Genomic DNA, 25,166 nt, shown 5'->3' with positions numbered 1-25,166 from the left:
GAACTTAATGTGATTGTAATTTTACAGCCATAGGATTTATTCACTTAAAGTGTATAACTCCCAAATGTTAAACTATATTGAAGGCAGGGCTCTAAACAGACCTAGAACAAATAAAGAATATTAGGAAGCTACCCTCCACAAAAAAGCCCCAGGCCCAGATAGTTTCACAGGGGAATTAGACCAAGGTAGTTTCACACAGGAATTCTACAAAACATTTAAAAGGTAAATAAGTTCAACATCATTCACATTATTCTGGGAAAAGAATAAAAAAGGAATGTTTCTAAAATGTTCCTGAGGCCAGGATACCAATAAATCTCAACACTGACAAAGACATCACAAAAAAGGGAATTTTAGCTGAACTTTCCTTTTGAACACTGATTCAGAAATTGTAACTAAATATTAGCAAATGGAATCTGTGACCGAATAAAGAGAGGATATATAATGAATAAGTGGGATTTGTTCTAAGAGGGAAATGATGATTTATCATCAAGAAATCTATCAAGATGAAACTGTGCATAGTGTTTATACACAAGAAATTGGCCTGGGTCCAATCTCAGCTCTGCCACTCACTGGTTGTCTGATCTTGTTCAAGTTACTTAACCTCTGTGAATGTGAGTTTTCTTAACTTTGGAGAGAGAATACTAATAATACTGAGTTCTAGGTTGGGCAAGAATTAAAGGAGTTGATATATGTAAAGAACTTAGAATACTATGTTGGATATCAATTGCACCAAATAAGCATCAATTATTCTTATCAGTATACTTAATTATAATAATAAAAAGAGAAAAATAATACCATCCCCTTGGACACCAGAAATACACTAGATAAAATTCAATCTTCCTTTTTTACTTTAAATGGCTCTTAATAAAATAAGAACAGATAGATATTACCTTAACTTGAGAAATATGTCTACTCAAATTATAAGCCATCATCCTACTTAATGAAAAAATCTAGAAACATTCCCATTAAAGTCAGACACAAGATAAGGATGTTAATTATCTGCACTATTATTTAACACTTTTCTGATGGTACCAGCCAATGTAATTAGATAAAAGAAAGAAATAAAATATAAAAATTGGGCAAGACTTGGTAAAGTCATCATTATTTGCAAATGATATAACTTAACTGGAATACCCAAGAGGATGAACTAAGAAAAGAAAAGCTAGTATAAATATTAAGAAGATGCTGTAAAGGGCCAGGGAATAAAATTTATATACAGAAATCAATAAATTTCATAAATACAAACAAAACCAATTAAACTATAAAATGGAAGGAAATACCCTATAAATGCTTATAAACAAAAAATAGATTATCTAGGTGCAAAGTTATCAAGAAATAGAAAATTATATCTATGTACAAAACCACACATGCACAGGCACACACATACACACGTACATACAATACGTACATACAAAGAAAACCCTCAAAACATTACCAAAGGACCCAGAAAGGACCTCAATATTGGAAAGGCTACCCAAGATTTTGGATAGAAAGACCAAACACTGTAATGATTGCAACTCTTCCAGCGTTAATTTTATAAATTTAACAGAATTCCAATAGAATACCAATAAATTTATTTTTAAATTAGATAATCTAATTTTAAAGTTTAGAATAAAAAATAAACAAAGATTTAGGAATCCTAGAAAGAAGAATACAGCAGTCCTCCCCATCTGCAGTTTCACTTTCCACGGTTTCGGTTACCTGCGCGCTAGGTCACAATGCTTACATCGTTCACCTCACTTTATCTCATCAAGTGGGCGTTGCACTATCTCGTATTAACACAAGAAGAGTGAGCACAGTACAATAAGATATTTTCAGAAAGACCTCATTCCCATAACTTTTATTGCAATGTTATGACATTAAATTTTATTATAATGTTATTTTGTTATTTTTAATGTCCTATTTTATTATTAGTTATTGTTATCAATCTCTTTCTGTGCCTAATTTATAAATTCAACTTTATCACAGGTATGTATAGGAAAACATATTGTATAGATAACGTTCAGTACTCCCTGTGGTTTTGGGCATCTGCAGAGGGTCTTGGAGCATATCCTCTGTGGATAAGGGGCGACTGCTGTAACGCCATGACATGAACTCTACTGGATACTGACGTATGCTATAAAGCAGCAGTAATTTTTAATGTGGTATTGGATAAGAATATAAAGACAAATTAACAGAACAAGAATGGGAGTCCAGAAACAAACTCAATTACTTAAGGCAATTTAGAATACGCTAAAGTGGTATTTCAAATCAGTAAGAACAATATGTATTAATTGTCACATGGTGTTTGAACAACCGGGTAATTAAATAGCTTCCTCACACTTTACATTCCCCAAATTCCATGTAGATAAAGTATTTAAACATAAAATAGTACCCCAGGGGCCCGCCTGCTGGCGCAGCAGTTAAGCTCACATACTCTGCTTCAGCGCCCAGGGTTTGCTGGTTCAGATCCCGGGCATGGACCTATACACTGCTTATCAGGCCATGCTTTAGCAGGCATTCCACATATAAAATAGGGGAAGATGGGATCATGGCTAATCTTCCTTGGGGGGAAAAAAAAGGCCCTCACATTTTAAAAGTAGCAATAGACAACACAGAAGAATTATTTTTATTATTATTAGCTCAAAGAGGGCTAATACTAAATAGGAACCATAAAACACAAGACATAGTGGAAGTATTGCTTCTTTTAACACACAAAGAAAAATGAAAACAAAAAACATGCAATGGATAAAGCAACCTTGTCACAAAGTTGAAAAAAATAAAATCACAAACTTGCAATGTCATCTCAATTATATCACAACAAAGCATGTGCTTATTGAAAATATAAAGCTCTTACATATCTATAAGAAAAAAACAACAATCCAATAGAAAAATGGGGAAATTATACGAACAAATAATTCACAAGAAAGGAAATACAAAGGGCTCTTAAGTATTTGAGAAGATAATAAATCTCTCTTGTAATAAGAGAAATGCATATTACCATGAAAATGAGATACCATTTTTCATCTATAATATTAGAAAACAGGAGAAAAATTTGATGACCTTTAGCTGTTGAAAAGTGTGGGAAATAGTCATTTTCTATGTTGCTTGGGAAACCGAGACTTGCCACAACCCCTGTGTTGAACCGCTTCACAGTATCTGCCCAAATTACAATGTGCATGTCTTTTGACCTGGCAATTTTACTTCCAGGAATTTCTCCTACAAATTTAGTTGTTTTTAGTTGCTCCTGTGCAAAATAAAATATGAAAAAATATTTGTACATCATTGCTAATAGTAAAAAAAGATTAGAAACAACCTAAATGTCCATCAATAAAGCACTGGCAAAATAAATTGTGGTAGATCTTTAAAATGATATACCTTTTTAGGATATATCTCTGCTGCTTTTATAAAGAATACCACTGCTCAACACTTAGAACTGTATGCATAATGTATTACCATTTGCATGCAGGGGTGTGTGTGTGTGTGTGTGTGTGCTTTGAAAGCAATATATGCTTGTATATGCATAGAATATCCCAGGAATAAAATGCAAGAAACTGGCAATGTTGGCTATCTCTAGGGAGGGGAACTGAGAGGTTGGAAGCTAGATATGAAAGGCATACCTTTTAAAGATTTTTACACTTTTTGAATTTTGCTCTGTATGAAAAAATTATCCATTCAAAATACAAATAATTGTTTTTAAAGGAGATTATGGGGTTAAGTGACTCGTAGTGCCTGGCACAGAGTCACCAGGCAATAAATGGCTGTTATATTTACTTATGATGCTAGATAGGAATTGGATGATGATGGTGGGGAATGGAAGAATTATGGAGCCAAATGATTGTCTATCTTGGGTGTAGAGTCCCCATCTCTTAAATATTAGGATGAACCATATGAAATAGCCAATATTTAACAGTGTTTGACCTGCATAAATAGCAATTTCATACAATTCAACCCAAAATTACTTTCTTCTGTTTAAATTAGACTGTAAAGTGACAATGACAATAATGGTACCCATTAGTTCAATTATTCCTTGCCATCCAAACCTACGAGGTTTCCAGATTTAGAGAGTGAGAATTCAGAGAGCGAGCTGGAATATTGGAGATAGTGAACTATAAGAGTCAGTTTGGTTCCTGAGTTTTGGACAGTGAGTAGCTTGAATTGGATAACAAAGGATTATTTAAATTTTATTCTAAACTCACTGATTCCTGAGTCAGGCTGGCAAGAGCTTGGACACTGAGGGTTTGGATAGTGAGTGAGGGGTACCTTTTTCACAAGAGAACCTTACAGCTTACAAAGCATTTCAGCATAAGTGGCCTCATGTATTCTTTAACCTCTGGAAGTAAGTGTTATCCCACCCTCCACCCCATTTTACAGAAGAAGAACTACTTCTATTTTCAATTGCAAGCCAGAGCTGACTGATGCAACACAATTGGTGTTGAGGGAATTGACAACAGACAAGTCCACCATGTGGGCATGGCCACCGTTCAATAGTAAGACCACATTTCATATTTTCTCCAAAGCAAGCACTTGTCCGTCCTGCCTCCCACTTGTCAGTGAGATACCAAAAGTCTCGAAGCTCAGAAGCTACGTATAAACAGTAGGGTTGCTACCATTTTGCTATGTTTGTAAATTCAGTTAATCAACATCATGATAGCTTTCATTTTTCCACTTAAGTTTCCCACGCATGACAAAACTGTTCAAGAATTTGACCGATGGGCATAAATTCCTTCTGTGGGTAAAGCACAGGTGGAATCCAAGGGAACGTTGGGAAAGGGAAGAAAACAAACTCTTTGATCAATTCCTAAGGCTAGAGATAGTTTTTCTATAAAATATTCATTGTGACGTTTCCAGAGTTGAGTTCTGCTCTTACATCAAAAGTTTCCATGATGATCTACGGTACTGTTGAACTGAAAAGGGGTCACTCCATCCCCACCTTATTTCACAAAGCTTGGGAAACAGGCCAGAAGAGAAGAGGGAGAAATTAGCTACCTTCTTGAGAAGAATTCCAGTCTTAGGCTATGATTGGCCTAAGAAAGATTGTAAAGATATCAGAGGCAACGTGTGTGAGATTCCCAGGAGCCCAGAAATATTTAGTGTCAAATATGGCATCTGCTAGCTAGAGACCAGAGTAGACCCAGACATATAGTAGGTGCTCAGTAAACATTTGTGGATTGAATGGATATGAATGAATCCCGTAGATGGAGAACCGAGACAAAAATGAAACCAGAAACCATCCTATACCGATAGGCAGGTAGACTTGGGCCAGCCTCCAACCTCTTGGTTTCAGTTTCCCCATTTCTAGCATGGGATTTATTAATATTTTATTTGTGGTAGTTGTAAATATTTCCATTTCATGTTCCTTCTTTTTAGACTGCTTAAGGAGGAGTCCTGCTTATTCCCCTTGCTTTACAGATGAGGGATATTTATCAAATAAAGTTGATAGCTTCCCTCACCTACCCTCACAGACAGGGTTGTCTATGAATTGCAAATAAGAACATCAAATCTTAGAGGAAAGTGCTACAGGCGTGCAGTTTATGATGTCAAGGATGGTTAAAAGCCTTCACATAAGTATACTCAAATTTTCCAAGGTAACACTTGGATTTGGGGTTTTATAAACGGTTTGCTCTTAAAACTTCCAACTTTTCAAGGAGCTCATCTCAAGTTGAATAGACTTAAAATTATTGCCTCTCTTGTCACTGTGCATCGGGTCCTGTTCTAGGCATCAGGGAAGAAAAGATTCCTGCTTTCAAAACACTTACACTCCAGTGACAGGCATGAGATGCAGAGAAACAATAGAAAGTTAAACTGATTATTATGCAAGATGATTCAACTGATGAAAATGCTACAAGGAAAATAAGACATGTAATGAGGTGTGACAGAAAATAACGGGGGGTGGCAAGGTCACCTTAGAGAAGCTGACCAGGAGAAAACTCTTGGAGGAGGTGATGTCTCCTGAGGCCTGAACAATAATGAGCCAGCCATGCAAATGATGACACGATGATGATGATGATGATGATGATGAAATAGCAAGTATTTATTGAGCACTTGCTGTGTGCCTGACTTTATCTGAAGCACTTCACCAGTACCATTTCATTTAACCCTCTCAACAACTCATGGAAGTAAGGGACTATTAGCATCCCCATTTTATTGATGAGGAAATTGAGGCACAGAAAGAGTAGGCAATTGCCCAAGGCTCTACAGCTAGATAGGTGGTCTGATACACCAAGCACAGAGGCCATGCCATGGGAAGGAACTGGGTACGTTGGAAAAGCAAAAATCAGGCCCAGGGACTGGAGCCTGCTAGGTGATGAAGTTGGGGAGGTCAGATTCCATTAACCCTTGCAGGCCAAGAGAAGGACATGAGATTTTCACTGGATGGTTGGAAGCAGGTAGTTTCAAGGTCCACTTCAGAGGAATGACATGACCCGATCGATGTTTTTAAAATGTGTGTTCAGGCATTAGGGATAGTAGTCTGGTTATAGCAGTAGGGACAAGAGTCTGGGTGATGAGTGATGGCCTTGAGGCCTGGGATTTTGGAAAAGTCTGAGATAAACAGGGATGTGAGACATTGCGGGATGAGGCCAGCCAGGGCTTTGACCCCATTATACTTAAGTGTTCAGTGTTCTCCATCTATTGCATCTGTTGACAATTGCCTGTTGACAATTTGGCAAAACAGCCTGGTCATCTCAGTGGAAATGAATGACCTCATCCAGGTCTTCAGCCCAGTTCTTGGTAGGAAGTGGCATTTCTGCAGCATGACAGAGTGGCGAGGGCACCAGGCCAACATGGGATCCAATCTCAGCCTGGCTGTTTGCTGAATGAAGTCAGACGAGTCCCAGAACCTTTATGAGCCTCAGTTTCTTCTTCTGTAAAATGAGGGTATTAATGCCCACTTCCCAAACTTCTTATGAGGATTAAATAAAATCAAGTTTGTGTCTTGCCCATAGTTGGAACTCAAGGATAGCTGTTCATGGCCCTCCCTTCTCCTTTGAGAGGTGTACGGCAGACATGTGAAACTTTACTTGTTTTCTCTTAATAATGGTACACATTTATAGCCATTCCCAAGCTCATTATGCGGATCAAGACCAGAGACTTTAACCTCTTCTGCCTTTCCCTCTTCACACATTGGTTTATTTCCTACCTACGATGTTCCTTGAACTCTGCTAGGGTCAGATGATGAGATCATGCAATCTAATAAGAGTCACTATCTTTAAAGCACTTGAGTTTTCTGTGGACAGTAAGCTGTGCCTGTGCAAAGTGAGAGCAATCAGAGACTGGACACAGAGAAAGGTCTCAAGCCTCAGAGCCAAGCAATACGACCTCCTCGCCCCTCTTCATAGCTCAGGCTACTTCTCTGCCTATGTTCTTAAATTAAAACCACTCCAAGCAGCTCTCCCCTTACCCTCTTCCCCACATTTTCCTGACACACTTTTTTACTCATTCTAGACAATTAAGAAGGCGATTTCCCAGGAGGATTAACTCCGGGCTCCATCTTGTACTTAACTTTGCAATCCCTCAGCTTGCTTTCTCCCAGACTGCCAATTTCCCACCTTACCATCTCCTTGATTTTCAGTGTCTTGTTAAACAACAATTTCTTTCCCTTTCTCTAGTGCCCAAGACTGGGAAATTACTTTCTTTAATCCAGGCTCTATTTGTACCTTTAAGGCCAAGAATTTTAGAAGCATTTGTGGCCCTGAAACTGTTTTCAGTTAGGACTGCTCTGCTAAAATACTGCTTTTGTTTATTTGTATATATATATATATATGTATTTTTTTTTTCTTTTAATGTTCTGATAGCCATTCCCTCTGGCTTGACTTTAGAAAACACTGTTTTCTAGACACTGGGATGTCTGTATGTCATGGACACTTCACTTCTGTAAGAGTTAACTGCTTTAATCCCCTTAGCACGAAGTCACATGTACTACTTTTCCATCTCCAAATGCAATTAAACGTGCCCTTCGGGTGTTTCAGGTTTTAATCATTCTGTGTGTGGGACATTCTCATAGCTCAGGAGGACTTTCTCTGCCTCCTCTCAGAGGGAGCCTTTCTCCAAGGAGGAGGAGGCGTGGAAAAGTCAGAGTGAGGTGTGACAGCTTTGTTTCAGAGGCCAAATCCTTCACCTATAAAGGACGGTGTCTCCTGCACGGGCCCACACCAAGGAACAAGTTCTCACCAACAGCGGAGTATGTAACGGGCTGGGGAACAAGCCAGACTTGAGCCCAGGAAAGCATTGCTGTTCTGTGACCTTAGACAATGACTGATCTTTATCTGTAAAATGGGGACAATAATAATTATCTCATTGTTTTATTGAGAACATACAGAAGTTCCTCAATAGCTAATAGTATTATGCTGATAATTGTTATTCTAGATGGTCCTTGGGGAAACTGGAGTTCATCTCTGAATCAGACTCATGTCACAGTGCTCTCTGCTAGTGCTCCTCAAACTGTCTGTGACGTGGGTTCCTCCAGCCCTTGACTAGTGGCCACTTGCCGTGTGAGTTTGATAACACCTGAACTGCTCTATAGCCCCATCAGTAGGATGAGTCCATTGGATGAACCTGGACATCGTGGCAAGCTCAAATTGCTGTTTGTAGTTGTAAAGTCCTTCCTCTCATTTTCTGAACTTGTCACAGACCGGTAACAAACAGTTTGCAAACCCGCAGTGACCCATGGGCCACACCTTGAGTAGTACACTTTAGGCTGGAGCCTTTTGAGGGTCTATAATATGCGGGCACTATGAGAGGCACAGGAGATTTGCTGGTATGGTTCCTGCTCCCCAAACATCAGTGGTGAACAAGGGTTTGTTGCGGATCTGTCTGAACGCGTGAATGGTGGATGGTCAGCCCAGATCCCAGCCCGTTCTGACTGTCGACGACTAGACTTCATCTCAATCTCTGCGCAGGGATTTCTGCTCCACCCTCAGGTTTGGCTTGGCATTTAGGTGGGAAAGGGGGTTGGATTGTGACCCCTTCTCATGTCATAAGACCAAGGCAAATATCCTGGCTGGCAGTCAAAGCTTCACAAAAATAAAAAACAAAAACCCTGCAGCAGGATTCCAAACGCTACCTCCAGCCACACTTATTCTCCTAGAGGCCACTTCATGTCATTCTGTTGGGGGTAATTTTCCAAAGCTAATTGCCCAGTTCTTGGAGGCACTGGACTATACTCCTATGCTATCAGTAGAAGCTACACGCAGGGACCAATGTTCTTTAAGGTATAACAATAACAACAACAAAAATCTTCATTCACATGGGAAATCAAAGGTACAGGATCAAAAAACATTACTGTGAAACCTAAATGCTTTCATGCCCAGGTGATGCAACTACTTATTTGAAGAGTTAGACTTATTTAACAATAACCACAACAAAAAGCTTATAGACGGTGTTGAAAACAGCCAGGGATAATGATTATATATTTGTAATAATATTTGCATTGGAAAGGAGATGCCAAATGCCTGGCACATGTCCCGGACTCCCTCCTGCTACCCTCCTTGGCAGATACCATTAATCAATCACTTCTCTTTTTTCTGATCCATCATATGGCTTCAGGATCTCAGCGCAGAATTCAAGGCCATGACCAAAGTAAAGGAGATGATAAATGGGATGCGACTTACTTGGCTTCCTGGTGTAGTAAGTGAGAGTTAAATGTGCCCTTCACATGCATTACCATTTTACCCCTCACCTGTGATGCAGTTACTATGATTCACAAGGGGCATAATCACTCACACGTGAGAAAACTGGGGCTGCGGGAAATTAAGGCAGTTGATCAATATCACATGAGAAAGTGGTAGAAGTAAAGTGGAGCCCTGATCTGCCACTCTTAGACGGCATAGGAGGAGACTAGTGTTTATTATGCCCCTTCTGTGTGCCAGGCTCTTATAAATTGTAACCCATCTAATCTTATAAATTGTAATTAGTGCCAACCTGTGGGATGTTATTCTTCCCAATTTTTAGATCAGGACAATGGGGTTCAGAGAATTTAAACAACTTGCTCAAGGCCATTACAGGTAGTAAGGGGGTTAGGATTCGAACCTAAATTTCTTTGAATTCAAAGCACACTTATTTTCTTACCACATGACCTCCACATCTCAGCCTTCTGCTGGCAGAGAACACCGCCTGGAGCAGGACACGGCAAGGTGTTCAGGGGAATGGTGTCAATGACAGCAGCAACTTGAACAGAACTTCAGTGCTCGACATTTAGAGACATGATTAAACAAACACGGTATGGCACCACACTGGAATATTTGCAGCTATTATAAATGGTTAATGTGATGACGATGTAGAAACATGCAAAAGTGTTTACCCAATAACATTAAGAAACTGTACATATACTGATTACATTTATGCAGAAATTATGTGTATGGAGGAATAAAGAGTAAGCAGAAACACAAAGAAAGTCTCTTTTGGCTGAGAGACAGGATAATAAGATGTTTTAAAGTCACACTAAATATAATGCCTAAGAAAAAGCTTATGTATCTTAGCATCAAGAAAACCTGGCCAAAGAAAATAGACAAAACTAATCACCCACTAAGAAATTTTTCCTTGAGATTTGAAAGAATATATTTGCAAAATAATGAAAAAGGCATAACGGCATTTAGAGTAAAGATTAAATACTGACGAGAGAAAGTAAAAGTCGTGGTATTAGAATCAAAATTTGACACTGGGAACTCTGAGAATTTAAGTGGGATTTGCACACGAGAGCGATGTGGAGGCCCCGTGCCACACTTCCTTTCATTTCCTCAATGCGTTCAATTCTTCTGCTCTTTAGATTTCATGGTGAAGTTCTAGGTAGTGACTTTGAAAACAAATGACACACTTTTTTTCTAGATGCTGCAGGGCAAGTGAATTCATCTGAGTTCTATTGCCTTTTTTTTGGTGTCATTCAAAAGCTAGTCGTCTATTTACCAAACTCCTATTCCCCAACCAGCCATTCGAGAGACATTTACTGGGCGCACGTTGCCATCTAGATCTCATGAGGCTCTAGAAATACAGGATAACTGATTTGTTTTCAGGAGACAGATGAGCGGAGTGACAGTTCTTGTGCAGAACCTGCCACGAGCTAAGCAAGAAACCGCCGTGCACCAAGCTCCAGGAGCACTGGGGAGGGGCAGCTGCCCCAGCTGAGAGTCAGAAAAAGATGCTCAGAGGAGGTGATGGATGAATGAGTCCTGAGGGCTGAGATGGAGAAGCCTGGGAAATTGGACGAGAAGAGAAGCGTAGGAGCAGTGTTCCAGGCAGTGAGTCATTCTGTGCCAAGGCATGGAGGCACAGAGCCTGACGGATTCGGGGAACTGCAGGTGGTTTATGTGGCTACAGGATGGAGTGTGAGATGGAGAAGGGGTGTGGAGCAGGGCTGGGAAGCAGCAGGAAGGCCTTGAGTGCCAAGGTAAGAAGCAGAGTGATCAACAGTGCACTGAAACTGTAACCACTCCAATTCAAGTCATCTGCTGAGACCAGTGAGGATGGGGTGTCCTCAAGGATGTTAGGAGAGGAAGCATCCTGGGATGACCCGAGGTCCCCGGTGGAGGTTGGACCGTGTGAACTGGAAGCAGACCTACTTGTAACAATAGCTCAACACCTTGAGAAAGGGAATGTGCCTTATCCATTCTTGTAAACACCCCACCCTATCCCTTTTGTGTCTGGGCCACGGTAGATGCTACCAAAATATAACTTGGTTAGATGATTGACTTAAAGTTTAAAAGCAAAATCAAACTACCCCAAATCCTCAAGGAGGTCAGCAGCTGTATAAACCAATATTGTCCCTGCAGCGTGTGGAGCATGCGAGGATTGTCCACTCTATTGTTGATGGGAGAGGAATGAAAATGGCACGTTCCACTCATGGCCATCCTGGAAGTTTGGGAGGGTTTCCTTTAAATGCTTAAGGACACGATTTCTGCATTACCAACCTCTGTTCTCTTAATGGGATAGGAAATGAAATAGACATCAATTTTTTTTCAATTTTGAAATCTTATTCTTTAAAGCTGTTTAAAGAAAACAGTTACGGCATACAGTAAACATTCACATACAAGAATTGCACATAAGAAATTTGAAATGACGGCAATTTCAAACCCTGAGTTAGAAAGGGCTTTCACTTTGATGAAAGGAACAGCGAGAATTAAAGAAAAGGATCAGATTCCTGGGTTTCTTGACTCACAAGAGCTCTTCTCCTAAACTCTGAATACAGGAGAATCCAACGAATGATTCAATTCTACCCAGGAGAGAGGACCAGAGACTCTTATGAAAGTGCACTGGGCAAAGAGATGGGAGCTCCACATGAATTTCTCTCTCCAGAATCCAGTGAGGGGTATATTATACCCCATTTACTGGATAAGAGAACTGAGGCTCAGAGAGGTCAAGTGACTTATCCAGGGTCACACAGCAAGTGGTTATGGCCAGGTACATACTCTCGTCTGTCTGACCCCCAAGCCCAGGCCCCAGCACGAGGTGCTTCCTCTGACCATGGTGTGTTCTTGCTGGAACAAAACCTTCTCTAGAGCTATACCACTCAGCTAGGCTGTACATTTTGGACCATAACACCTACCTTGTGTTAGTACTTAAACAAACTTAAAACTTACACTTCAGCCATATGAAACTGCCTAAACCCACCAACCTGCTTCATCCTTCTCCGATGCCGCTTACGGTAGGCTCCCTGTCTAGACTGCCCTCTGTCTTGTCTGCCTGAGACCACCTACTCATCTTTCAGATTCAATTCAAGGACCATTTCCTCCTTGAAGACTTTGAGCCTTCCACGCCCACCTTTTAACCACCTCTCCCTCCTTTGTGCCTGGAGTCAGACTGTGGGTTCAAATCCCGACTCTGCCACTCACCCGCTCTGCGACCTTGTGAAATTACTTCTCTGTGCCTCGCTTTCCCCACCTGCAAAATAGGCCTAAAAAGAGTCCGTGCCTCATTAGATGTTTTTGTGATCATTTAAAAAAGGGACTCCCCGGAAAGTACATAGCAGCAGTGCCTGGTACACAGTAAGTGCTCAATAAACGTTAGCGACTGTGCTTCTCACTGGACCTGGGACAGATTTCTTTCCCAGCACCTATTTGCTTTCCATTCTCACCTTCTAGGCAGTGATCTCCTTGGGGGCGGCAGAGACCTGGCACAAAGAAGGTGTTTGATAAATGCTTATGGAATGAATGATGAGTAAATGGGCAAAGTGGATCTAGTGGGAACGGACAAGGTTCCACAGCCAGGTCCCGTTGACTTGATGCCCCAATGCCCATCAATCACACTGCACCTGCCTCCCTCTGGTTGCTGGACTGGATCTTTTTATGAAACGCCAGCGGAACAGCAGGACCTGCTGCTTTCCAGCAAAGGTGGCAAAAAACTCATTTCTGAATTCCTAACTCCTTCTCCTCCTTCTGGGTCTCTAGATCCCTCACCAGAATGCGCTGACTGAGGGGCGCCATCACCCCACATTGGGAAACAACCTCCCTCCCCAGGGCCGGTGGACACCTTTTGTGAAAATGCACCGCCCAGTTTCTGACAGTGCCTAACAGCCAGGAGGCAATGGCTTCCCCACTCAGCAGGCCCACTCCCAGCCCTGGCATGGATAACCACCACCAGAACACTCCATCAGCAACCTGGCCTCCCAGAGGTCATGGTGGCCGCCTCTAGAGAAAGTGTGACCACACCTCGTTGGAGCGCCATCTCCACTGGGCGACCTCCAGCTGCTGCTCCACTGGGACCAGCGAGCCAGCCCCGTCATGCCTCTCAGCATAGCGCACCTCCAGCCTTGTTGTGCTGAGAGGCCACGGGAGGCAGCGGCAGGCAGTTTGACAGCTCAAATCAAATGACAACAGCTGTTCTGTTGTCACTTCAAAAGCACCAGGTCACCAGAGTCCCTTCCGAAGCCTGGGGGGCGAGCGTCGGAGAGCAGTGCCATCATCTGCATTCTCAGCCCCAGAGCTGGGCCACTGAGTTCGCCAGCTCCTTCCTCCAGTGCCAAGAGCCACCTCGGCTGGCTCTGCACATTCCCTGGCTGCCGGCCTCCATGAGAACAATTCGGAATTTCATGGGAATGGATGAACTCATTTTGGTGAAGCAGGATGACTGTAATTGTTTACTTTCTGAACTGCTTAATTCTGCTACATGAAAGACACAGCATATTGAAATTTCAGATGTCTGGAGTATTTAAAATCTTTATCCCTCTCTTTCTACAGGAGGATGCATCGATTTTTAAAATTCTTCTACTGATTTAGAAGGCCTTGGGTTAGGATTTACCAACACACCTGTCTGACCTCTTTTCCTGATACCAGGTGTGGTTATTGAGGCTCCTCATTAACTCTGTTTAAACAATACTTCAGATGACCTTCTGGGGCTGCAGTCAAGGCCTGGTTCCTCAGAAGGATGGGGGAGCTCCAGGTTTTAAAGCAGTTTTACAAATAAATGCATTTTGTGACTGCTCAGCTGTCTTACAAATGTTAGATGATAAGAACACCAAGGAAATCTTAGCTCTCAGTTCCCAATTGAAGAAATAACCTTTGTTTGTCATTCTTGGTGACAACTAACCAGGCCAGATCTCATCATGGAAGCCCGTGTGCCCTGGTTTTGGGCACTGAGTTTGAGACTCGGCTCAGCTGTGACCTGCCAGGTGGCCCACAGCTGCCCTGAGGAGTTGTTGCTGGGAAGATGGTTTCTATCCTGACGCCCTTCCTGAGATCCCAGGATCCTTCCCTGGGCTCTCATGGGCCTCGCACATCCCTCTGTGTCAGCTCACCTCACTGGCACTGCAGCTGGTCACACCCCACCAGCCTCACACACCAGCCTGCAAGCACCACCTTAGGAAGGAGGCCACATCTTCTCCACGATGAAGGCCCGGCACCCGGCATACAGCCAGCAAGTTAGAGTGGGCTCAGTAAAAGTGTCCTGAACCGATCGATAGATGAATCAGTGATCAAGGGAGTGAACAAAGGAAGGAATGGAGGCAGGAAAGAGGAAACAGCTGCTGAACCAAGACGCACGAGCTGGGGAAATTAAGTATTGTTAGGCAGACCCAGAGTGAGAGAAGAGAGACGTCATGTTGCTCCAAGTGGTTGCAATATGAAGAACGAGGATGGGCACGTAGTAGTGCTCAATAAATTATGACAATGAACACTAACTAGGCTCTTTCTGTCCCCAAGCATCCTGTGCTAAACCCTTTACATGGATTGTTTCACTTAATCCTCAAGCTAAACCCCATCAGGAGCTGATATTACTTTTGGCAAACTGGATTAAGGACCTGGTGATGGATGCTGGCTCTCCCGTCAAGGCAAGAAAGACACGATGCTATTCCTATGAATATCATCATTGTACATTCTTACTAGACAGGCAGCAGAGTTTTGCCCTGAAGCACATGGATTCTAGAGCAGACTACCTGGGTTCAAGCCCAGTTCTGCCGCTTGGTGGTGTTAAGCTGGGCGACTGACTTCACTTACTTATACTCGCTGTGCCCGGTTCTCGTCCGGGGCTGGTGCTAGTGCACATGGGCCTTTGTGAAGGCCAGTTAAGTCAGGACATGCAGGTGCAGCACAGCACACAGCAAACACTACATTTAAGTGGGAGCCTATGAGATGCTGTTCTACGGACCCCAAACCATAAATGGCTTCCTTGTATCATTGTCGGGAGAGGGGTTGGTTCCATTCTCTCCCTTTGCAGGTATGATCTCCTCAGTCTTAGTGGGCTAAAGTAAGAGAACTGCAGGATGTGGAGACCAGGTGGGCCTTGTGACCCCAGGGTGAAGGTCACCATTTTACTGATGACAATAAGAAGAGCTGGGAGGAGGGGAGAGAAAGAAAATTCAGCATTTGTTAATCTTTGTTAAATGCAACTAAAAGATGGAATAGAGAATCTGTCCAAGATCCCACCAGAGGGTTAGTGACCAAGTCTAGGATAGGCTCCAAAGTCCCAGATTCCTATGAGGGGTCAGCTAAGGACACATAATGTGGAACTTCTTTATCTGCCTGAGGAGAGGCAACCTCAGAGGGTTTAAACTAAATCTCCTATGGTCTCTGACAATATGAAATGCCCAGCAGTGTATAGCAGCCTTCTGAATTCCTGCGGACAGAACAACGTGACAGACTCTCACTTCCTCAGGCCTTGCTACCCACCTCCGCTGTGCCAGTGGCCCCACATGGGGGCCAGTTCTGAATGCAGAGCCTGGAGGTTTGGGAGAACGTAGCCCCAGATACCCCGGCTGGGAGCACTTGCCTCTCAACCCTCCTGGGGAGACTCTGCTTGCCCTCTGAGTATGGACCATGTTTAGTGAAGAACAAGCAGGTTTGGGGCTGCCAGAATGGTGGGGGTGTTGGGGTGAGGTGGTGGGGAGTGAAGCTGACTCTGGCTTTTGCCACATTTGGATTTGGCTCTGGAGCTTCTAGCCTGGATGGAAGGGGACTTTTCTCTCTCTATCCAAGACAGGGACCCTGCCATCTTCATCTTTAATCCTTTTAGAGGCTCCTCGTCCAGTAGCTGGGCCAGCCAGTTGCTCTAAGACCTGCCTCCCAACTTACTCTCTCTTCCTCTTCTCCTGGCTTCTTGCTTCATATCCCAGCATCATCAAACAGCTTGGAATTCCATCCTCTAATCCATGCTCCTTCTTTTCCCTCTGACAGAAATGTCCTTCCTATCCCCTTCCCCTGGTTTACCTTTATCCATTCTTTCACACTCAAGGATCACCTCCTCCATGAAGCCTTCTCTGACTGATTCTTTTGAGATTCTGTTTTGTACTCCTATAATTCCATCTGGAAACTTCTATCATGGTAGTTACCACCTCACATATAATCTTCTCTCTTTATGAGTCTGACGCCCATAGGAGTGAGTTTTGTGATGGCAGAGGCCATGATTTTGGTTTTTGAATCTTCAGTGTCTAGTCCAGTACCTGGCACATTGCAATGACTGCATGACATGGAAGCATTTGTCCAAATGGTTCTTAATTCACAGAAGAGCAAGTCTGACCAAAGCATTTTAGCATTTCGACATATGCAAAAATGAGTGTATGTAGAGGATTGTGAGTACAAACAAAATTCACAAATTTTGCACAGTGTTTAAGGATAAAGAAATGATAACATAAACTTGATGACGGGCTGGGGTCCTGGAGAGCCAAACTGCTATACAATGACAATGAAGGGACTCGGCAGCTCAGAAGCTAAGGAATGTGGAACGTGGCCACTGCCCACGTGCTGATTCTGGAGGATAGTGCTCAGTTTATGAAGGAAATTATAATCTCTGCCTGCAATGTGACAACAGCAATTCCACACCCAAAACCAGTGTGAGTCATGTTACCGTATTAGACCAAATTCAGAGGCTACAAGTATTATGTAGGCAGAGAATTTTGCCTAACAATTAATTTTTTCTTTCCTGAGGAAAATTGGCCTTCAACTAACACACACTGCCAATCTTCCTCTTTTTGTATGTGAGCCACCACCACAGCATGGCCCCTAACAGATGAGTGGTGTTGGTTTGTGCCCAGGAACTGAACTCAGGCCGCTGAAGTGGAACATGCTGAACTTAACCACTAGGCCACCAGGGCTGGCCCAGCTATTAATTTTTTTAAAAATAAAAACTGACTTTATATCCAAACCAGAAAATCTGTTACATGTTACACAGAGACTCCCCAGGAAGCCTTAGAAATAAATGTCTGTTACAGCACGGGGTTGAATTTCTTCAGGGGACTCTCTCTGGAGGGGACACTGAGTCTCCTCGGAAGTGACCGTTCCCCAGGTGGAGACCCAGGGTCTGTGAACTCAACAATAGCACATTATAAACTTGAGACAACCAGAAGGGACACAGTGTCAAAGCATTTTATGAGACAGACATTGCCAGCCTTTGACTAATTAATTTGAAGAGTCATACGAAGGTAGAGAGGAAGCTCAACCCTGACAGAGCCTGAATTCGATGCTTCGTTAATTAAACCCCACCCTCCATGGACCCCCGCAACACACACCGTGGGATAAGACATATATATTGTGCTATGTTACCTCATTTTAACTCCTTGGTTCAAGACACATAGAAACCTCTACAGTACGCTTCAAACTCACCAGGAAATGTAATTATGCCATTGGTCTTACCCTGAGGTAGTTGAGGGTGAAGTTCGTCAGCCCCATCCTGGTGATGTTTTTGGACAGCTGATCCAGGACCTGAGGATCTTGTGCCTAAACAGGAGAAAAAATCATATGTTTTATCCCTGCGAGATGGCCCTAAGAAGGTCTCAGACTGTGCTACAGCTGCTAAGAAATGCAATCTTGACATTGTCCATTTTTCTTGGAGGTGCAGGTTGTGGGAGATAATTTAATTTACATTTTGAAGACACTTGCATGTAACACTCAAGGACATTTTTGCATCAGTGGTGCAAGACCTGTTGCCAGGGAGAACCACACTGAGTCAGATGTGCTTTCAGTCCTTGGGAGAAATGACTTTCCTTCCTCCGTGAGAGGCCCTGGGCCTTCAGGAGGAGGGTCACTAAGCCCTGCCGGGACACTCCAGGGCCCTGAGACTCACCAGAGAAGGCGGGGCCTCTGGATTTGGCAGAGTCATGCGTTCGGACTGGCCTGTTTCCTATTGTGATAGTGTTGTTTTTCACAGCTTGGAGTCGAGGATTATATTTGAAAACTTTGCAATTGCCATGAAATACATATATATATATTTAAGAATTCTAACTCTCTTCCCCATTAAGCTGAGGCTAGAAATAGATGTCCTCAGCAATTTTCATCCTGCAGGACTGTAGGGTAAGCATCACATTTTTCAAATTATCAGCCACATTTAAAAGAGGGATGCGGTGTTCCGTGGGCCAGCCCAAAGGTTCTGCTGGGCCAGAACAAAACGAAAATTCTTTCTGGATTCCATTGTAAGGTGAGTCTCTTGGTTGATGCTCTTTCTATTTGTCTTTCCTTCTTTCTCAAGTGGTATAAGGGAATTGATGCTAAACAGAGAGATACCTAAGTAAATATTCTTTGTCTCCACGCCTGCATTTGTGGGACTATTCAGGTTATACCGGCACTTTAATTTAGTCTTTTCTGCACTTAATTTTCCTCACAGTGATACAACCAATTGGCTTTGTGGATATAAATAAAAAACAAAATGTAGGAGGGAAGAGTTAGAGCATCTCACTTGCGTGTCAATTTCTGGAAAGGCAGTCTGCTGTGGACACGGAGGCTGTGTTTAGCAATATCCTTACGCAAACCAGGAGGAGCTGGTTCTACAGGTATGCATCAAGTAGTCGTGGCCAACCTCAATGAGATTACTGCACAGTCAGGCAACAGGATAACAATGAATGAAAGGATGTTGCTGTTGCTGCTGCCGTTAAAAGCCAATCACCAAACTTGCAGAGGACCTGCCATGTGCCAGGCACTGTTCTATGTCCTTTACATGCATTAACTCTTTTTTTTTTTTTTTTTTGGTGAGGAAGATTGGCCCTGAGCTAACATCTCTGCCAATCTTCCACTATTTTGTGTGTGGGACACCTGCCACAGCATGGTTTGATGAGCAGTGTATAGGTCCGCACCTGGGATCTGAACCGGTAAATCCTGGGCCACCGAAGCAGAGCAAGTGAACTTAACCACTACACCACTGGGCCGGCCCCAAACATGCCATTAACTCTTACTCCTCAGACCAATGTTCTGAGGCAGGCTCTATTACTGTACCCATTTTGTAGATGAAGGACTGGAAGCCCAGAAATATCATGTAACTTGCCTAAGGTCACACAGGAGCAGGGATACTAACCCATGTGGTCTCATTCCAGGGCCCAAGCTCCTGACATGTATCCTCTGCTGCCTCTCAGTCTATTCTGAGAATAAGAGTGGCTACTCTAGACACTTCAAGGAGAGTGGAGGATTTGAACTGGGCTTGGAAAATTGAGAAGGACTTGGAGTACAGACAGGCAGAAAGAATGGAACAGGAGAGTGGGCATGCCACAGCAGAAAGTACAAAGTCAACAGCAAGAGTGGAGACTGGATTAACCAGTGAGGAGGAGAGGGTTGAGGACAGAAGCCTGGGGATGCAGCCTGGCATTGGATATTTGGGAGACAGATGGCTTATCAGCCTGGGTTTGTGAGTCAGAACCAGCTGAGTTGAAATCTTGATTTGCCACTTTCAAACTGAAAGACATGGGGCAACTTACTGAACCTCTCTGAGCCTCAGTTTCCTCACTTCTAACAGGAATAATGATAACTCACTCTCAGGGTCACTGGGAGTACTAAATGTAATGTGTACCAAATGCTTAGCCCAGGCCCTGGCAGAGCAAGCACCCAATAAACGCTGGCTACTGTTCCCGTATTCTCTTTGGATTGTGCAGGGTCTTAAAAATCAGGCTCATTAAGCCTGAATTTGCACCAAAGCTTTTTCACAGAAACCGCTGCATCGTGCATTATGGAAGAGCGATTTATTTTAGCCAATGCCTTTCACTCCTTCTTAAGGGACTACCCTTGTCTAGTTCCAATCGAGTCTTCCCATGAAAACATATCTCTAGATTGGCATCAAGTCCTTCCTTGCACCTAGCTGGTGCTCCAGAAATTTGATGTGATTTATGGCCAAAGGAAACGGAGCGCTCCACAGGCTCCACTTCGCTCCCCCACTGTGGCCGGGAAGCGTGCCGACACAGGTCCGCGGCCCGCCAGCCCCACGTCTGTCCGACGGTTCCAATCAAAACTGGAAAGTGCTTTTCTTCCTTCTCACTTTATTTCCTTCCTCAGTTGTACATCACAGGTTTATTAGCCCAGGCAGAGCAGCCCTTGATAATGACTGAATGGAATTTCAGAAAAGTTCAGACTGCTTATTGAGGTAACCTCAATTTGGAGTTTAAAATAATAAAGTATCAAGAAGAGTCTCACAGGCACCAAACTAAGAAACAAAGGAGGGAAAAAACGGCCTGTGGGTTAAAATGGTTGGGGGAAAAACGCAGAATTTATAGTGAATACCCACAGTGTGAACACTGCTGGAGTCCCTTCACACAGACAGAGCTGGGCTTTTTCTCCTTGAGTAAAGGGAGGGAAGAAGAGGAAAGAAAGCGAGATAGAAATCGAATTACTTACATGCATGGCTAGAATGCTTCTTGGGACTAACTCTCTGTATTGTCTAATGGTAAAGTGCCATGTTTTTATTCTCATGAGATCATCAAAGGTGAACTCCAAGATCAGTCTGCCTTCTGTACACACCTGGAAGTGACAAACAACACACTCATTTGTTATGCACTTTGTGAACGCCGCATTTTGTAACTCACACTTCGGCCCCTCAGTGTGGTCTCCTTGACTGTCCTTGGATGGCGCTGGCTCTTGACAAGTGTAAGCTCTAGAATCGTGGGTTAGAAAGACAGCACAGCTGCTTATTAGCCAAGAGCTATTAGGAACTCCACTAGTTACTACCGAAACTCTATGAGCTTCCGTTGATTTGTAAATATGGGGACAAAACCCATCTTATAGCGATACTACGTCAAAAACTCCTAGCCCACAGAATGTACCCCAAAATGGTGCTCTCTCATCTCTGTTTTTCTCCACTTTCATCGTCTTTGTAGCATAGGAGCTTGAGCTCTGATTCTAACCTTGGTAATCCTGCTCTGGGAGAGAGTATCCACTAACATTCTTCATGCTTAAGTGTGACTTACTACACCAGAGGTTACCCAACTAGAGGAAGTTTTCATTCCCAAAGAGAAATTCCAGAGGGCCATGTTTAACCCAAGGCCACAGATATCAGCTACTGACATGGAAAATAGAGGCATGGTTAGAGTATATTCCTTGAATCATGTCATATCAACAATCACAAATTCTGCTTGCATAATGGGCCAGCCTTTGGTGGGTGGGGACAAATCTATCTTTCTAAGAAAAATATATATTATTAATAAAACATAGTGGAATTTCGGAGGCTCTTTTCCTTGACAGAGTGATCAGTGTTAGGGTAACATTTTTATCTTTAGATATTCAGATCATTTTTAGCATATAGTTCCTATTTTATTTACCTTTCCTTTCACTGTTAATAACTTTGAAATGGAAGAAAATGCTAGGCAATTCTATATCACTGAGCCTATTTCAGCTAAGAAAGGAAGTGTTGGTAGTATATTGGGCCAGTTTAAATAATTACAACTCATTATTCAGTCCACGTTTGCCTTAGAGAAGCAGTACAAAATAGTGGATGGAGGCTTCAACATCAGAAAGTACTAGATTTGAATTCTGGCTCTACTTTTCACTCATGGAGGAACTTCGGGAAAATCAAATAAGTTCCCTAAGTTCCATTTTCCTCATCTGTCAAACAAGGATAATAATATCCTTAGGTTGAGTTGCTGGGAAAATATATTAAATGAAATTGTGTATGTAGATTACCTAGTATTGTACCCAGCACATAGTAGGATGACAGTAAATGACGGCTGTAAAGATTAAAAAAAGCAACCAAAGAACACAGAACGCTAGACCAGTGGTTGTCATATGTGCTTTCTGAGTCCTAGGGGATCAGGAAGGGTGTCTCAGGGGCTCTGGGGGGAAGAGCTTGGCCTCCACCTGGACTCTGAGCTCCCCACTCATTTTCTGCATTCAACCAGAGCAGCATCAGTTTTATCTGCTTTAATATATTGGGATTCTGATCAAACACTTTGGAGAAAGATTTCCTATGCTAAAAACAAACATACAAGACTTTGAAAATCACTGCACTATATAATTTTTTGAAAAAACATAAATAACATAAATTAACTCAATAAGGGATACAATCATTTCTAAAACTATAGTCCATGAAGTTAGAAATTTATACCAACCTTTTATGAAATATTAATTTTCCTCTCTGGGAATTTAATACAAAAGGGCACCATTTATTGAGTTACAACTATGTCCCAGGCACTGGGTTAGGTGCATTCTATCCACTCTAATTTAAGGTAATATTTTCTTTAAACAAGCCATAAATACCAGTACAGGGGGGATAATAACATGTGTTGACAGAACACTACTTCAGGAAGATGTTATTAATGTCTGCCATTTTCATTTTATCAAAGGTCTCAGAAGCACTATAAGATAATTATTGATAATCTGGGTGAAGACCTCCACTCAGATCCAATTAGCAGAATCTGTGGGTAATTTCAGGCATTTGTGCACATTGTTCCCAAACTCCTCAGTTGAGTGATCTTCAGAGTCTTGTTTCTGGCTTCTCAGCCAGGAGTGTTGAGTACAAATGGGGGAAGACTTCCGTGTCCCCAAACCACTCCTCTAGAGCATCGTCAGCATTAGAATTAATTTTCCAAGGTTTTCAAAAGAGCTGCAGGGAGCTTAAGCCCCACAATTCCCCCGGGGGTGTTAGCACGACAGAAGCCATCTGCAGTGAGGGCTTTCACAAAAGGGACTAACTCCAGCCAGCCAGTGACAGCAGATATCTTAACAACGCAGGACAGGGATGTTTGGATGCTATCACCCTTTTTCTTTCTTAAAGAGAGGAGATTATTGGATGTTTAAACAAATATTAGCCCAGTTAAATGTCATGCTTTTCTGTTATCTAATCTATTTGTTTTGTGTTTATGAACCACAAACCCAGGGCCGATGGAGGTTCTGGTTTACTTAGACTGGAATAGAATTTCATAATGGGAAGGCACGGATATAGTCCTTCTGATGAATTCCTCAATTGGAGCATCTGTAAGGTCAAGTTAAATTGTGTTCTTTGTTTACTATGATCTAGTAAACCAGTTGAGGACCCTCATGCAGTCAAACTATTATAGGTCTCCAAAGGGAAATTTGCAACAAGCCTTGGGCTCCTCCTTTCTCCACCAAAACCAAGAAATCAGCTTTATCCACTGTATATCATGTGTAAGAAAGGAATCCTTAGAATCAACTGAGTTGACTGTTTTGGGTGTTTTCTTTAAGAAAAATTGAATGACTTTCTTGAATGCAAGGATGGAGGAGAATTTGGTCATTGCTGGTCTTCCCCAAGTAATTATACCCACAGCCTCCTCCCAAGCTCTATGCAGCCTCTCTGCCCCCTGCTCCCACCATGGAAGTTAAAGGACACGGAAGGCTTTGCGATTTATTTTATATGCAATAATCAGTAAATGGAATAGAGGCTCTTAAGAAAAAATACATAAATTCCTTGTTTGGATATGGTAAAAAATGGGCATAGCTTATGAAGGGGAATTAATGTTTTCTCTTTTCTGAAAAATTCTGTGCATTCCTCTTAATGAATACAATTAATGTAGCTTTTATCTAAAGTTGGCCTTTTTTTTAAAGCTGCCTTTCACTTGGAATCCAAAATCAAAAGGGTCCCCAATTAAGAAAACATTTTCTGTTGTGCTGAATTCATGTTACCGTACTGTGAGCTCTGACATTTTGTTTCTGTGGTAACCAAAATCAGCTGATTAGTTGGCATGGCAACAGAAAAGATGTAATCCCAGCAGACACACTCTAATCAATGCCCCCAGCACAGATGGTCTCCGGAGGATCAACAAGAAAGAGGCTGGCAGGCATTCAGCAGATCACGTGCTAGCTTGAGACTAGGCCAGGAACAAGAGAACTAAAAAAGAACATTTCTCAAACTAACCGGTAGCTTTTTAACCCTTTTCTTCCTTTGACTAATTGTAAAGTAACATTGACCATGTAGTTGTATGATACAATGGTTCTCATACAGCTTTTATGAAATAAAATGTGCTTTTTAGGTGGGAGTGTTTATTTAATTTTCTTGTTCTTTATGCTTGGAACAGCGTGCATGGAATAGCGTGTTTAGAGTAATGGTTGCATAAAACTCGCTGTATTTTAGAGATACTGCGTATGTAAATGCATGTGTATATATATACACACACACATTAGAGCAATACTATCACTGATATTATAATCATTTGGTTAGAGTCAGGATAAGAGTTGAAATGTATTAATCCTGGTATAACACGGTATACTGGCTAAGGAAAGAAAGACGCACTAGCTGTCAAAGACATGAATGAGTATTCATATAGGAAAATGAGTGGTGCACTTCCATGGTATTTTTCTATAGTAGTAAATAATTTTATAATAAACAATTGAAACCAGAAAAAATATGTCTATGTTTATACAAGTGATAAACATGGCCAGTAACGGCTGTAATTATTGTTCCAGTTTGTAAAACCTAAAAGTAACCCAACAAGTACCCCAGAGAGGGCTCCTCTCTTCATCTGCCAGCGTTCGCACCCTCAAATACAATTCAAGGATCTTTAATTTTGAAAACCTTGGTGATTGTCCTTCTGATTATTAAGCCTTGTTTTCAATTTGATTCAA

The 25,166-nt window shown here is 42.2% G+C and overlaps 1 protein-coding gene across 10 annotated transcripts in view; it reads right to left on the bottom strand.

Moving 5' to 3' along the window:
- LDB2 (LIM domain binding 2) overlaps nt 1-25,166 on the bottom strand; it is a 357,228-nt gene that overhangs the window by 49,348 nt on the left and 282,714 nt on the right. For all 10 annotated transcript variants that reach the window (XR_006887971.1, XR_006887969.1, XR_006887970.1 and 7 more), the window contains exons 4-5: nt 20,991-21,113; nt 18,033-18,116 (exon numbers count right to left, since the gene is read on the bottom strand). Coding sequence is in view for 7 of the 10 variants with exons in the window: in XM_046656756.1 (XP_046512712.1) it covers nt 18,033-18,116; nt 20,991-21,113 (207 nt within the window). In the remaining 3 variants the exon portion in view is untranslated. The remainder of the gene's footprint in view (nt 1-18,032; nt 18,117-20,990; nt 21,114-25,166) is intronic.

Source organism: Equus quagga, chromosome 3 (assembly GCF_021613505.1).
Source record: "Equus quagga isolate Etosha38 chromosome 3, UCLA_HA_Equagga_1.0, whole genome shotgun sequence".
NCBI classification, from domain to species: domain Eukaryota; kingdom Metazoa; phylum Chordata; class Mammalia; order Perissodactyla; family Equidae; genus Equus; species Equus quagga.
This window is presented reverse-complemented; position numbering and strand designations above follow the sequence as displayed.